This window comes from Lemur catta, chromosome 4 (genome assembly GCF_020740605.2).
Source record: "Lemur catta isolate mLemCat1 chromosome 4, mLemCat1.pri, whole genome shotgun sequence".
In the NCBI taxonomy this organism is placed as follows: domain Eukaryota; kingdom Metazoa; phylum Chordata; class Mammalia; order Primates; family Lemuridae; genus Lemur; species Lemur catta.
In genome coordinates this window covers 821031-834933 of record NC_059131.1, presented here as the reverse complement: position 1 = coordinate 834933, position 13903 = coordinate 821031, and the positions used below count along the sequence as shown (strand labels likewise).

Sequence of the window (13903 nt, the reverse complement as noted above, 5' to 3'; positions counted from 1 at the left end):
GATGGGGTCTCGCTTTGTTGCCCAGGCTGGTCTTGAACTCCAGGCCTCAAGCAATCCTCCTGCCTTGGCCTCCAAAAGTGCTGGGCTTACACATGTGGGTCACCAAGCCTGGCAAACAAAAAAACAGTTTTGAATTGAAATTTCTATATAAGTGGAGCAAAGGGTTTTATATGTGGCCAGAATCATTCCCATTTACAAATGTGTTTTTCTACTATAGACAAGGCCTAATTTTACATTTTTATTATTTCTTTTAAAATTGAAGGCATGAGGGAAAAATTATATTTCTTTCATATTTTGTGTGTTACTGATTAAGCCCGCTTTATAGAATGGTCATGAAACAAAGGGAAAAAAACACTATTAAAAGGGCTTTCTGTGAAATTCTTCGAAGAATACAAAGTACATTAGTCTGACATTTGTTTTAATTATTCTCAATATTCAGTGTTTTTTACGTATGTTTTAGCTACTCAGCTCAGAACCAGGGTGAGCGTGGAGGGCTGACCCCCAGATGCGGTCAGCCACAGAGGGTGGTCCCGACAGCCCGGCATGCGGTGCCTCGAGCTGGATTTGTGAGAGTTCTGAAAATAAGTGGGTGATTCTTCCCTCGAGATGGGACAGCACGTGTCTCCCCAAGATATTTTTTCCTGCGAACTGGTTTTTGGGGACAGACCTCGTGGCTGACTGGCTCGGTTTCCCCAGCAGGGAGCCCCAGCACACGCGGAGCCCCCCAGTCCCCACCTCCGAGGGCATCCGTGTGAGCTTGTTCTCCAGGCGGGAGGTGAGGGCAGCCCCGGCCAAGGCCAGGTGTGCACCCACGCTGTGTGCAGCAAGAGCACACGGAGCTCCCTCTGACCCCTGGGGAACCGGGGTTGCGACCTTGGCTCTGCCCTGAGCCCCTTCGTGCGCGGCCGCTGGGGAACTGGTCGGGGGCTGCCCTACTGCACCACGCACGCAGGGGACTGGAGGCCGCTCCCATCAGGGAGAGAACGTCCTATTCTGAACGTCTTACTTGGTGTAATTTAAGTACTTAATTCTCACAGTATTTATTTTCAAAAGAGAGAGAATGGGATGATAGACTATAGAGGAAGTACCTTTAACACATTTGCATGAATGATCAAGCAATGATACGACTTTAGTCCATAGATACACCTGTTTCCATGTCCACTGCCCTGTTTCAGGTTGTGGTTTCCTAAAAGGGAGAAAAGAGCAGAGTAACGGGCCTATGCCGGGCTGGGGCAGGTCAGAGGCGCCTTGGAGAAGCAAGCTGGCAGTTGCCCGTCTCTGTGGTGCTGACGCGTGCCCGTGCAAGCTTGTGCGACTTGTACGGTTAGGCCTTTTAACACATAGACAGCAAGTTCTTTTTTGGTGTTAGAGTCTATACCTTGTGACCTCCGTGGACGTGTGGCCACGACGGTTCTTGTAGGTCCAGACAGGATGTTTCTCTGCTGGTGAACAGCGGCGAGAGAGCCAGGGACACAGGGGAGCTGGGTCAGGGTCAGGGGTCCCTCAGACATCTTAGAGCTGCAACTCAGCTGTTCCTACGTGAGAACAGCTCCTGCCATGAAATCGGAACGCCACAATGTTGCCAGTGTTTCCGGGTTTTTTTGTTGGGTTTTTTTTTTTTTTTCAATTTTGCCTGAATTCTGCGTTCCACCCCTAACTTCAACACCCTTTAAAGCATTTTATTACGATTTTTCCATCACCATTTTTAAATATCTAAACAAGACCAATTTTCTCAGCCAGATAGTAATATGCACTACCCAAATTTTCTTTCTCCTGATATTGCTTAATCTCAGGCAAACACATGACCAGAGAGAAAGCAAAATCAGGACTATTTTTGTCTTGAATGTATCTGTGGGGTGGCAAGGGTAGATTTTAAGATTATTTATTCATCACTTCCTTTTTCTGAGTATTTTTACCAATAGTACAGTTAGCATAGAAAAGAGAAAATATACATATAAAGCCAGAGTTTTATTTAATGCAACTTTACATCCGTAACCATCATCAGAACTTGAAACAGCCTCAGTGCCCTTGATCGTGGCAGCTCTCAGGAAAGCAAGAAGCTGACCGAACCCCTCTCTGCTGCTGTGGCCCCTGTGCCTCCCGGGAAGGGGTCGAGGGCCGTTCACGTGGAAACCCAGGGAGTCTCTTCTGCCACTGGCAGCCCAGCTGTGCGGCACGAGCTGTGGCCTGCGATTGTCCCCGGGGTCCTCGGGCCCCTGATGGAGGAGACGAGCCCTCGGGCCGGCAGATGCCAGTCGAGCCCCGGGCATCGGTCGTGCCCACCCCACGGTCTGGGCCTGCAGCTGCCTCGTCTGAGAAACAAGATCCCTCCTTGGGTGGCTAATCACATCCTCACCCACTGACTTCAGAGAGTCGTACATTTGAAGTTGAGACTTGTTAAAGCTAGGAAATTTGTATGTAAATCTAAGAATTTAGAACAGTCTGAAAGCCTTGAACAGTAGCATAAAAATGAACACCTCGGGCAGTTGGGAGAAAGAGCAGCTGAAAACCCATTTGGGGGCCACCTTACGTGGCCCAGAGGCACCACCCAAAGCTGGAAAAGCTGAATTACTACCCGAGAAGACAGGGGCTGTCGTCCCAGTGGACGCAGGTGTACCTGGGCTGAGTTCCGCCCACGCGCACGGCAGCTCTGTTGGTGGCGTCGCAGCCAGAGTGGGAGGGATTCCGAGCCCCTCCTGAGCCTGATGTCATCGTCACCCTCCTCCCACGGAGGGGCAGGCGCTTGGCGGGGACGGGGGTCCTGGCAGGGTGAACGATTTCCCCACACCCGCAGCCAGCCAGGGGTAGAGCTGGGGCTCGAACTCGTCTCCCCGGCTGGAATCCCTGCCAGTGAAAGCAAACCTGTTAGGAAAGGCTGCCCTCCTTCTGCTGGATTTTCCCCTTCCCAGCTCTGTGAAAGCTCTCAAAATGAGCCCAGTCAGCATTTTTTTGTTGTTTTCGTGGTGCACAGGGACAACTGAGACACCTCTTTTCTTGTCAGATGATGGGTCACACATTCACAAATGGCATTTAAACACATGACAGCTACGGCAACGTTTTTTACACATAGTAAAAATCTGATTTTAATTGTCTTATTCTGGCTCTATTACCTCACTTTAAATTTGAGAAAAATAGGTCAACTTCCTTCCACCCCCACCAAAAAAGACATCTGAAAAATGTTTAAGGATATTAAAATAAATTTTAAATAAATGGCAATATGTACTTAAATTAGGAGGAATTTAGGAAAGCTTTTCTTGAGCAAAAGGTAAGACAAAGTATATATTATCGGCTGGTAGGAACAATTAGTTTCTTGATACATTTTCAACACAGAAACGTGCGTGAAGATCTGCGTTTCTCAGAAGGATTTTTGTTGCTGTCAGTTTTCTCCCCGTGTGAGTGAGCCGGAGCCGTTGGGAAGATCAGCTAGCTGGGCCGTTTGGGTTGTTAAGTAGACAGTAATTAGTAATCGACTGAATAGTCTCATGATCAAAATTTAAGTGTATACAAACAGCTGTTGCTTTAACAAAAACCAGGCCAACAATCAGATTTGGAGTTATCCTTCTGATATACAGACTGTTTAAAATACCTCATCTCTGTTCTGCCTCAAACCATTATTGTAAAGACCCAAATTCCATGTTCACTAACGGGGCGTTGATGGGTGCCGGGAAGCTGCCTCTCGCCCGATGCATGTCCACTCTCCGCAGAGCAGGCCACACCTTAAACTTTGCCCTTCGGTGCGCTACGGAGTGTCAGCGTCCACACCCTGAGATCTAGAACCACGTGTCCTTTCTCAGGACTGAAGGGGAACACTGGAAATCGTTTACACATCCCAGTGTCAACTGTGACATTCACATAGTTGGTGTTAGTCCAATTTCCTGCATTTCCACGCCACTCCCCGCCATGCCCCTCCCATCTGGAGAAGGCCCACCTGTAAGCAGGTGTTTTGCTGCCTGGTCCCAGCACCGGCATCCAGAGCGTTTCTGAGGGGAGCAGACTGCAGCCCCAGAGCAGTGCGCTCCCTGAGCGTCTGTCCCAGCTCCCGGAGCAGTGCGCTCCCTGAGCGTCTGTCCCTGCAAACACAGGGGCTCATTGCGCAGGGATAAGGCACCTGAGTCTCACTGCGAGGTGGAAACATCACTTAACGAAATCACTTCATTCTTGTCATTTTCTTTTTTGGGGAGAGTTACAAATTCAATGAAAAGAAAGATAAATTTTTGTCAATTTTGTCCTTACTTTGTATTCCTGGTGGTCACAAACACAACTGAAACAGTGTAAAGTGAAGGTGTTTTTGCCGTGCCGTTGCTGTTCCCTGGACGGCCCACCTAAGAAGTCACGTGGGGGCAACAGTCAAAGCCTCCAGGAAGGCCCTGTCGCGGCAGAGCCGGGAGGGGGCTGTCCAGACAGGCGAGTGCGGGTGCCCAGCGACCGTGCTGGTCTCCGCTGGCCGGGGGACCCTCACAGCCTCCTGGGTTCTGCTCCCGTCAGCTACAGGCAGCAAAGACCCTCAGGTGACCCCCACCCACCTGAGTGCACAGGGACAGTCCCAGAGATAGGGACCTGCAGCCCACAGTCCGGAAACAGGCTGCTGCCCTCACCGGACCCTGGGGACAGTCAGGGTGATCTTTGTGATGCTGGTGTCCACGTCAGAGCAAGGCCACTGTCTAGACGTCTGTTCACGCGGGAGCCATGCTTTCACGCGTGGGCTGGGGCAAGACACGCCTGTCGTAACTGGCCTCCCCTGGACCTAAAGCAGTGAGGGAAGGGCCGAGATCCGAGCGACCGAGGTCGCGGGGTGCTCCGGAGACTGCGGGACCCTAACAGTGACCCCGATCAGATCCCCGGGCATCGGCGCTGGGCTGGGAAGGAGGAGGGCAGTGTCCAGTCTTTGCGGGGTGCGGGGCCCGGATCTGGGAGCGTCCAGTGCAGTGTAGACGCTTTCAAGGAGTGGCTTAAGCCATAAAGAGAGGCTGCTTTGGGGTCAGTAAGAAACTGATTGTTTGGAGAACTTTATTTCTCTCAAGCAAGTCAACAATTTGCGTCTTCAATTGCAGGTGCCCCACCCCTGGCTGCGACGGCTCTGGACACATCACTGGGAATTACGCCTCTCACCGGAGGTACGTGCCCACGCGGCTCCTCTCCCCAGAGCTGCTCTTTCTGGCTGACGTCACAGGGACGTCTGTCGCCCACCTCGGGCCTGGGGCGACTCGGCCTGGCGCCCCTGGTAAAATTACGGACCCAGCGGTTCCGTGCCAGGGGCAGCTGCCCCCGCAGTGCCACCCACTGCTCAAGACTCCTCCCCACAGCCCACGGCTTCCTTGAGAGCAGCTCTAAAGTCGTCCTGTAGCGCTTCCTTCTAACTGAGAGAGTAAAGGGAAAAGAGCCACGTCTAGCGTGTTAAAGACCCCTGAGAACGCCCATAGAGGCGAGCGTTCTACGATAAGGCCCCAGCGCTGATCCCTTGGCGCAGATCTGCCCTGCACGCCGCCCGGCTGCTGTGGGAAGATCAGGCCGGGTGCTGTGCAGATGCCAAGCGCCACCAGCTCCAGGCCTGGCACCCCGAGCAAGGTGGCACCTGCAACGGGGCCTGGAGATTCCTCACTAAGATAAAACTTCTGCTCTTGCTGCATAGACGCCGTGAGTGTCCCCTTCATGGCAGGCAGGAGGGCGCGGACAGCAGCTTGGTCAGGGTGGTCAGGCAGACCATGTCCAGGGGGCCAGGCCGAGGGGAACAGGGACACTGCCGCGGGGCCTTGCAGGCAGGGACTGGTCTCAGCCCCGACCCCTGCGGGTCACGTGCAGACGACAACCCGGGAGCCGGGCAGGTCGGTGCGTGGAGGTGCTAAGAGGATCAGCAGGGAGAAGGGCCCTGCCAGGGCTGGCCGGGCAGCAGGACATCCTGGCGCAGTTCCCGGGGTGGGCGCTGTCACTAGACAGCGCGGGATTCCTGCTCAGACTGAGGCCGCCAGGACAGAGAGGGAGGCCCAAGGCCGGCGCCGGCAGGAGCCTGACCGCGGTGTGGTCGGGGGTCTCTGTCCATACACTGTCTACACTGAGGGAATCCACTGCAGATAGTCAGTGTCTGTGTTCAGTGAGGACCAAAACTCAGCACCGAGGGAGGGGCAAGAACGTTCCTGAACTGAGGCCGACTTAGAGTGGGGCCTCCGCAGTGGAGAACGGCTGCGTCTGCCCTTAAGTAAGCTGGGCTCCGAGGTAGCAGCTGCCTTTCCTCGCTGTAAATTTTGGGTCGCAAAACTCTGTACACACGTCCCCCACAGGGAGGCAGGGGAGGGAGGAGGAGGGAGGGTGGGAGTCAGGAGGGCTCGTGTGAGTGTCGGCAGTTGATGGCCACGGCGGCCCCAGCAGCCCGGGGCGGTTGTTGGGCTGTTCACACAGACGCAGCAGAGTGAGGCCCCCGTTGCCCAGGGTGACCAGACCCCGGTGGTCAGAGGGGGACCTCACCTGGCCGGCTGGCTCGGTTTGGGTCGGGGAACTCAGGCGGTGACTGTCCTGTCACCAGAATCCTACTGTGAGTCAGTCCAAGCTTTGGGAGCGGTGTTTGAGGAGCTCATGTCTGAGAGAGGTGCTAACTGCGAAGCCTCCGCGGACAACAGAAGTTTGCGATTTATGGGAGGGTTTTTGGGAATCAGTGGAAACGTCTCATTCTCTTGACAACAACTCTCAGCCTGTGCGCTGTTGGCATTTGGGGCAGAAGGCTCCTGGCTCTGGGGTCTCATGTGCGCTGCGGGGTGTGGGGCAGCCCCCCGGCCCCCACCGCCAGTCTCCGTACCCCGAGCAGCCTGTGGACGCTGCTGAATGTCCCCTGGGGTCACCCGTCCCTGGGGTCAGGGTCTCAGGCGTCAGCCTGGCTTCACCGGGCGGGCAGGGGCAGCCGCTGTGTCTGAAGGCAGAGCAAGAGCAAGTCGCCACTGCCAGCAGGGGCTGCCAGAGTTAGAGCACTGGCCTAGATTAAATAAAATGTTTAAAAACTCCGATTAAATATAAAGTGACAAACAAGCACGTGCTATGTTAGTCTTTATTTTAATTTGTCTTTGAAAAGAAATATCTTGGTCTTCTCCCATGGCCAGAACTTCCAGCATTTTATAATGTCTGCATAGCTATAAGGTGAACATTTCCTGGTCATTTCACGTCTAAATGTCTGATTTTCTACCGACTTTTTTGGGGTGGCATCATATAAATTCAGTCATATTTGGTTTGAACATTTTGGTTCATTTTGCATATATCGTAGAATAGTAAGTGTTAATAGAGCATAAGCCAGTGATTAAATGCAAATTCAGCTTCAGTGCGAGCTGTGACCTACGCTGGGGTCAGTGGCCCAGGGCTAACCACGGAGCTGGAAAGGAAACTTGAGTTTATTTCTGGCAAACCTGAGGCCTGCACACAGCCCTGTCGGGGTTTGGGCACGTTCACGTGTGTGGTCAGACCATTCACTCGAGGGACAGCTTCCTTGCACAGGTGCTTACACGCGGCTGAGCAGTTCGATAGGTGAAAGGATTGCAGTCGGCTGACGGTTCTTATGTAAATGAGCCACTAGAGAAAGCCAAGGGCCACAGCCAAGTCAGTGCCGTTCTGTGCAGATTGGCCACTACGACAGCCAGAAGCCAACAGGGGAACCACAGACTTCTCCAGGTCTACGGCCATAAATACAACTAGAAAACTTCTTTCAGTTTTAATCTGTTACTGTCCATTTCCCAGGAACGTGAAGATAATGTTACCCACGTGCCAGCCAGAGAGAAAACATCACCTGCACAGTGATTCGCTGGCCTTTTTCCCAGTTGTGCCACAATGTAAGTGTTTAGTTATGTGAGTCCAAGGCATCTCCTGCCCCCTCCGTGGGCTCTAGCAAGAGGTGAGGTCGCAGAACAATGACCCAGGCATGTTGAGGGACCGCTTCCTCCTCTCACAGGACATGCGCTCACGGCCAGATCTGGTCCCACGTGCAGGGCTCGCTGCTTCTGGTGCAGTGGTCATGCCGGCATGGCTCCCGCTAGGCGCGTTCTGCGGTGTGAGCAGGTGCACCCACCTGCCATCATCACAGCCACACTGAGCAGTCAGCGTGTCATTCCTGCCTGACCGCGAGGAGACCAAGAGGCCCGGAGGTGACGCAGCAGGGCTGGAGCTGCACCCGTGGAGCTGCCCGGAGAGTGGCCCTGGCAGAAGCGGAGCGTCCCAGGTGGACTGGATCCGTGCCATGCTTGTTCCCGAGGGCAGTGTGTGTTCCCGTCTCTGCTCAGCAGCTGGAACTCTCCTGAATTCATCCTGACAAGCGCTCACCGACTGTGGCGTTTCACCTGAAACCCCTCAGCAAATGCCCTGCTCGGGCTTGTCCTCAGGGAAGGACAAACCTGTTACCAACTTGCCTGTAAAGGGCCCCACAGAGCTCAGTTATTAATAGGGTTTATCTTTGTGTCTTTGTTTACAAACAAAAAGCTTTCTCAAGCTTTTCCAAAAAAATCTTGTTTACCAGTTATCTTTTTCCTTCTCTCTGACCCTTCCCCGGGGCCACCTCCTTCTACAACCTCCAGACCTGCTGGTGCAGCACCGCTCCATCGGGTCCTGCCAGGCCGTGTCCCGAGGGCCTCCGCTGTCTCTCATCCCCGCATCCCACGGGCCTCGTGAGTGGGGCCAGACAAACAGCAGAAGCACTGCAGGCCTGACGTCCCCGCTGTGGTGCAGGGGCGGTGTCTGTGCCACAGGAATCGGCTCCCGCCAGAGCCCCGTGTACCCGCCAGGGTCCCACCGTGGCCTGTGATAACAGAAGACGGAATTTACTGGGTACTTAACCATGTACCAGAAATCACAATGAGCCCTTGACCTGCACAGTCTCACCAGCACACGGGATGACTGTCACCCCAGCCGCAGGTGAAAGACAGGAGCGCAGAGGCCCTGAGCTGCTGCGTCGTCAGCGCCTGCTCCCTTCGGGCACTTGCACTTCGCGCTTTCTTAGTATCAAACTCCAGGCCTCCAGCACGACAGCCGGAGGTCGGACGGTGCCCACCTGCTGCTCCCCGTGTGCTCAGGGGAGTTCTGGCGGGATCCCAAACGACGTACCTGCTGTGACACGCAGGGTCCCCAGGTCCTGAAGATGGTGGAGAAGCCAGGCTTGGTGACGCCTGCCTGGACATGGAGCAGCCTGCCTGGGCGCGTCCTAGCCTCCCTCACACGATCGGACATGACGCCTTCCCAGGCAGCTGCTGGGATCTGCTAACGCAGCTCCGGTTCCACCCACGGGACCTGCTCTCACACCAGGCACAGATCCCTGTAGCCACCGGCTCCAGGCTGGGTGGCGGCCCTGGCACCGTTCTGGCCCGGAGAACACACGGCCTCCCTTGCACACCCGCCGTCCTGGGAAGCCCGATTCTGCGGTTCCGTCAGCCCTGCAGCCCAGCTCACGGGGCTGTCGGCGTGCTCAGCCCGCACCCGCTCCTCCGCCCAGAGGACACAGGCATCCTACGAGTGTGTCTGTGTTTGCAACATTGATAAAATTCCCAGTGGAGACGTGGACACACAAGGGCCCTGCAGGGATGATCGTGAGGTGGGAAGAACACAGTTTTTGTCCAGAAATTGTTAATCCTTCAGAACATAATCCCAAAGGTCAGCTCAGAGTCCTAGAAACCTGGTAGTCGGTGAACACTTACTGAGCACATGCTACGTGCCCGAGGCAAAGGGGCGCGGATAACTGGGACATTCCTGGCCTCAAGGTACAGAGCGTCTGCGAGAAAAGAGACACGAAAACAAACCCGTGTGTCACTCCCTGATGCGTCCCTGGGGCCTTGGGAGAAACCAGCGATGGGGGTTCTCGGGACAGTGTTGGGGGGCAGATGTGTCCGGGGCGGCCCCCAGCCTCCAATGCGCTTTTCAGTGGCATCTGTGAGCACAGACCTGAAAGGGAGCAGGACCCTCCTCCCGGCAGGGCGTCTGGCTCCCAGGCAGGAGAGAGAGGGTGACGCTGAGACGAACCTGGAAGGAGAGTGGGGGCTTCCAGCAGGTCGGGGGAGAAAGACGTTCTGAGCAAAGGAACAGACTTAGAAAAGGTGTTGAAACAACAGCCGCAGAACGATGTGCGTTTGACAGTGAATCACTCATCTGGGTTAGAGTTTCAGGCTTGAGTCCCTGGGGTGGCTGCCTTGACAGGTTCATATGAGGGGTCACTTTATTCCCAAGTAAGGGAGCTGCAGGCCCGGCCCTGGCCTAGAGAGCATGCTGTGGGGAGGGGTCCTGGGACGGGAGGTGTAGGAGGTGGAGGGGCCTGCATGGGGGGCGGGGAGGGAGGCGGGGGGGGGCCTGCGTGGGGGGTGGGGAGGGAGGCGGGGGGGCCTGGGGGCACAGGGTCCCAGGTGACGTCATTATCTCATTATCGGAGTCAGAGACAGCAGCCAGATACAGTGGGCTCGATTCTGTTCCGTGCGTTAACTCTGAGATTCTCAAGGGGCATCCGGGTGAGCGCAGGGGAAGGGTGCGCAGGACACAGGGTGTCACACGGTGCCGTGCTGCTCCGGCCACAGAAGAAGACGTGGCTGAGAAGACGACAGCACCTGTGAAAGTGGAAGTTGGGTCCAGATATGAGGACACGACCTCTGGGGGCCCCTCGCCCTACAGCACTCGGCCGGGAGGGGCCTGCCATGCAAGGAGAAAACAGGGTGAGTGACTTTTGGACCCTAAGAAGGGACCGCGGTGGAGACACAAGGTGAGAGTGAAGGATGTGGGTCACCGAGCACCTTCCCCACCCAACACTGCACGTCCCACCATCACTTGCGTTTTCATGGCCCGGACAAAGCACTTCCGCCCTCTGACACGGATGGGGAAACCGAGGCTCAGAGACTGGGCCGAGTCTGCACTGCGAGTACCTGGCGTCTCCTGTCCCCCTCTCGGCCGGTGCCTGCGCCGGGGGACATGGTGGCCTGTGGCATCCGCAGCACGGCGGTTCCAGAGACCCTCCAGTCCGGGTCCGTCGAGAGTGACAGGTTTCATGTCCAAGCTACAAGCAGAGGAGGGGAGTTCTGAAATCTGGAGCAAGCTTCGATTCCATCGCACCTCGGTCCCAGCGCTTGGCCGGCTGGTGGCGAAAGTTCCCGTGTTCCCACCAAGCAGGAAACCAGCAAGAAGTGAGAAGCATCAAACTTGCAGCCCAAGCATTCAGGCTCTGCCCCTAGATGAGACCCCCCGGGCCCTGGGCTGGTGGGGCCCTGAAATGCTGCAGAAAAGGCCAGGCCTGCTCTGGCGGGGGCACGGCAGCCTGGCCAGCCCTGCGGGGAGCAGAGAGGGCAGGGAGGGGACCCACTGGGCAGAGGCGCTGAGCTGCCCCCAGGCGAGCGGGTCCCTTAAAGGGCTCCCCACCCTGTACCAGCCTTTCTCAGGCCCAGGGCCAGCCCCAGAGCCACACGGAGACCGCAGCCCCCACCTTGCCAGCAGCTAGAGAAGCCGAGGATGGGGTCCTTGGCCCTAGAGCAGGCCTTCTAGGGCTCCTGGCCAGATGCTATGCCAAGTCAGGGCTTCCTGGAGGTCACCGAATTGTCAGAGCCAAACCTTGTTGTGTTGCTTATTTGTTCTGTGGGTTTATTTTCATCCCCAGCCCAGGCCTTGGCGGTGGTCCAGATCCATGGGGAGTCATGCAGGGCTAAGGTGGGAGAGCATCACAGAGCCAGGCCAGGCCTCCGTGGTTGGGGTCGAGGGGCTCAGCTTCTCCCCACACCAATCCTGGGGGTGGGACTGGGCCCTGGGGTAGGATTCCGTGGCTCTCCCACCCACTCTTCTTTCCCCATTCGTCAGTTCATTCAACAGTTGACTGTCACTCACTCTGCGCAGGCTGGGCCGGGACTTGGGAACACAAGTGATTGGGTGCATAGTTTACACTCCCAGAACAGGCCTCCTGGAGGAGCCTGTGGAGGCGGAAAGGGTTTGGATGGTGCCGTGGAAAACGCCCCTGAGGGCTCCTGGGATTGGTGCAGGGCCTGGGGGGCCCAGGGCGTCTTGGAGGACCTGCGAGCTGAGGCCTTGCCTGCCGGAGGGACAGGACGCGGGCCAGGGCCGGCGGCAGGGGAGAGGGAAGCTGGAAGGGACCGAGGGATGGGAGGTCACGGGGAAGGGGAGACAAAGGGGCTGGAGAGTTCTGGACGGGGCGTGTGCTGGTGCCGCTCAGGCAGTGCTCCCCGGGCTAACCGGCATCACGGCCGCCGCAGGTGGACGGACTCAGGGAAACCCAGGTTGTGTCAAGGGCCCTGTGGCAGCACGAGGCCGCCAGGAGGAAGGCGCTGTGGGGCACAGGCCTCCCCCAGAAGGAAAAGGGACAACCAAAGGCCGCGGGAGCCGGGAGGTCGGGCCCTCGCCTTTCCTCTTTCTTCCTCCTCTTTTCCTTTTCCTGTAAAAGGAGGAGACAGGACAAGGGGGGGACGCCCTCCTGACCCCAGCCCGGCCGCCATGGGCCTGGCGCCCTCCGCCCCCTCCCGGGGAGGTGCTGCCTCTCCCACCCCCACAGACACCCCGAGGAGAGGCAGCCAGGGCTGGACAGGGAATGAGACCCCTTGGGGTTGGGGCTCCCACCCAGGGACCTGTGTCTTCCAGAGTCTTCCAGAGACTCGGAACTGAGGCGGAAACCACACCGCAAGCTCAGGAACGTGCGGGTAACAGCCAGGCCCCGGACACCTGTGCACCAGCATCGGGGTTCAATTTCCACTCCCCCAGTGCCCCTCAGCAAACCGCCCACCTTCCAGTTCACGCCTGATTTCTGATTCTTCAGTGCCTTTCCAAACATCCGAGTTATTTTGTGTATTCTCCTGTGTGTGTGTGTCTTTCTGTTCCAGCTGGAAAACTTCCTTTAGAAACACTTCCAAATCCTCTATATCCAAAAATTTGAAAATCAAATAGAACAAGCATGTTCAGCCCCCACCGCACCTTCTGCAGATGTGGCCAGCGGTCTGCGCTTGCGCCACACTGGAGCACGGGCCGGCTGGTCACCCAGACCCTGAGGGGCCTGCGCCCTCCCCTGCGGCCCTCGCCGTCTCTGCGCACAAGGCCGTCCTCTCCCGCTGTCTCTGTGTGTGTCTCTCTGTCTCTGTCTCTCTCTCTGTCTCTCTGTGTCTGGCTCCATCTCGGCATCTTCTCTGGTGACTCCGGCTGCTGCTTTTCCTCCAAACTGACAAGTCCCCCGTTTCCGGCGTCCAGTCTCCCTCCATCCCCCCCCCCCCCGGCTTTCTTTCCTGCCAGGCCGTGGGAGGGCCACTTGGGAAAGGCCCGCGCCCGGGGTGTGGCCGTGGTACCCGAAGCTCGGGCCTGGGCGAGAATGAAGCCGGAGCCTCTGGGGGGTTCAGGGCCCTGCAGGGCCCACGGTGACGCTGTCTGAGCCTCGTTTCTTGTTCAGCCTTTCAGGGTGCCCCAGGGCGAAGAAGAGCGGCATCCGCGTGGCACAGAGCAAGGAGGACAAGGACGACCAGGAGCCCATCAGGTAGGAGGCTGGGCGGGCAGCGCTGGGGTGGCGCCCCCTCCAAGCAGGTGCGCACCGGCAGGGAAGGAGACCGCGGTCTCAGCAGGACTCTGAGATGACAGTAGCTGCAGGCCAGGTCATCAGCCCAGACCAAAGCGCGTCTGCCGACTGGCCAGCGAGCTCCAGGGGCCCAGCGAGGAGCTGATAACCAACCCCTCCCCGCCACGGTCTGAGAAACCGACTCACAAACCCTCCTCCACTGAGCTTGCTGGGAGGGCAGGTGGGGGAGGCCCCCCAGGCACTGAGCACCCACAGGGGTCACAGGGGGTGTTCTCGGTTCTGCCCTGCCTGGTTCCAGGGCAGGACTGAGGCCCAGGCCCACCTGCCGGATGCCGCAGGCAGCTGACGGGGCGGGTGTCCCGTACCAGCCCCTGCGCCACACGACACACCCGGCACGGCCTCCTG

At 57.1% G+C, this 13903-nt stretch overlaps 1 protein-coding gene across 3 annotated transcripts in view; it reads left to right on the top strand.

The window, feature by feature from the left end:
* MYT1L (myelin transcription factor 1 like) overlaps window positions 1-13903 on the top strand; it is a 140150-nt gene that overhangs the window by 102642 nt on the left and 23605 nt on the right. For all 3 annotated transcript variants that reach the window (XM_045548966.1, XM_045548965.1, XM_045548964.1), the window contains exons 14-15: window positions 5052-5114; window positions 13376-13459. In XM_045548966.1, coding sequence (XP_045404922.1) covers window positions 5052-5114; window positions 13376-13459 — 147 coding nt within the window. The remainder of the gene's footprint in view (window positions 1-5051; window positions 5115-13375; window positions 13460-13903) is intronic.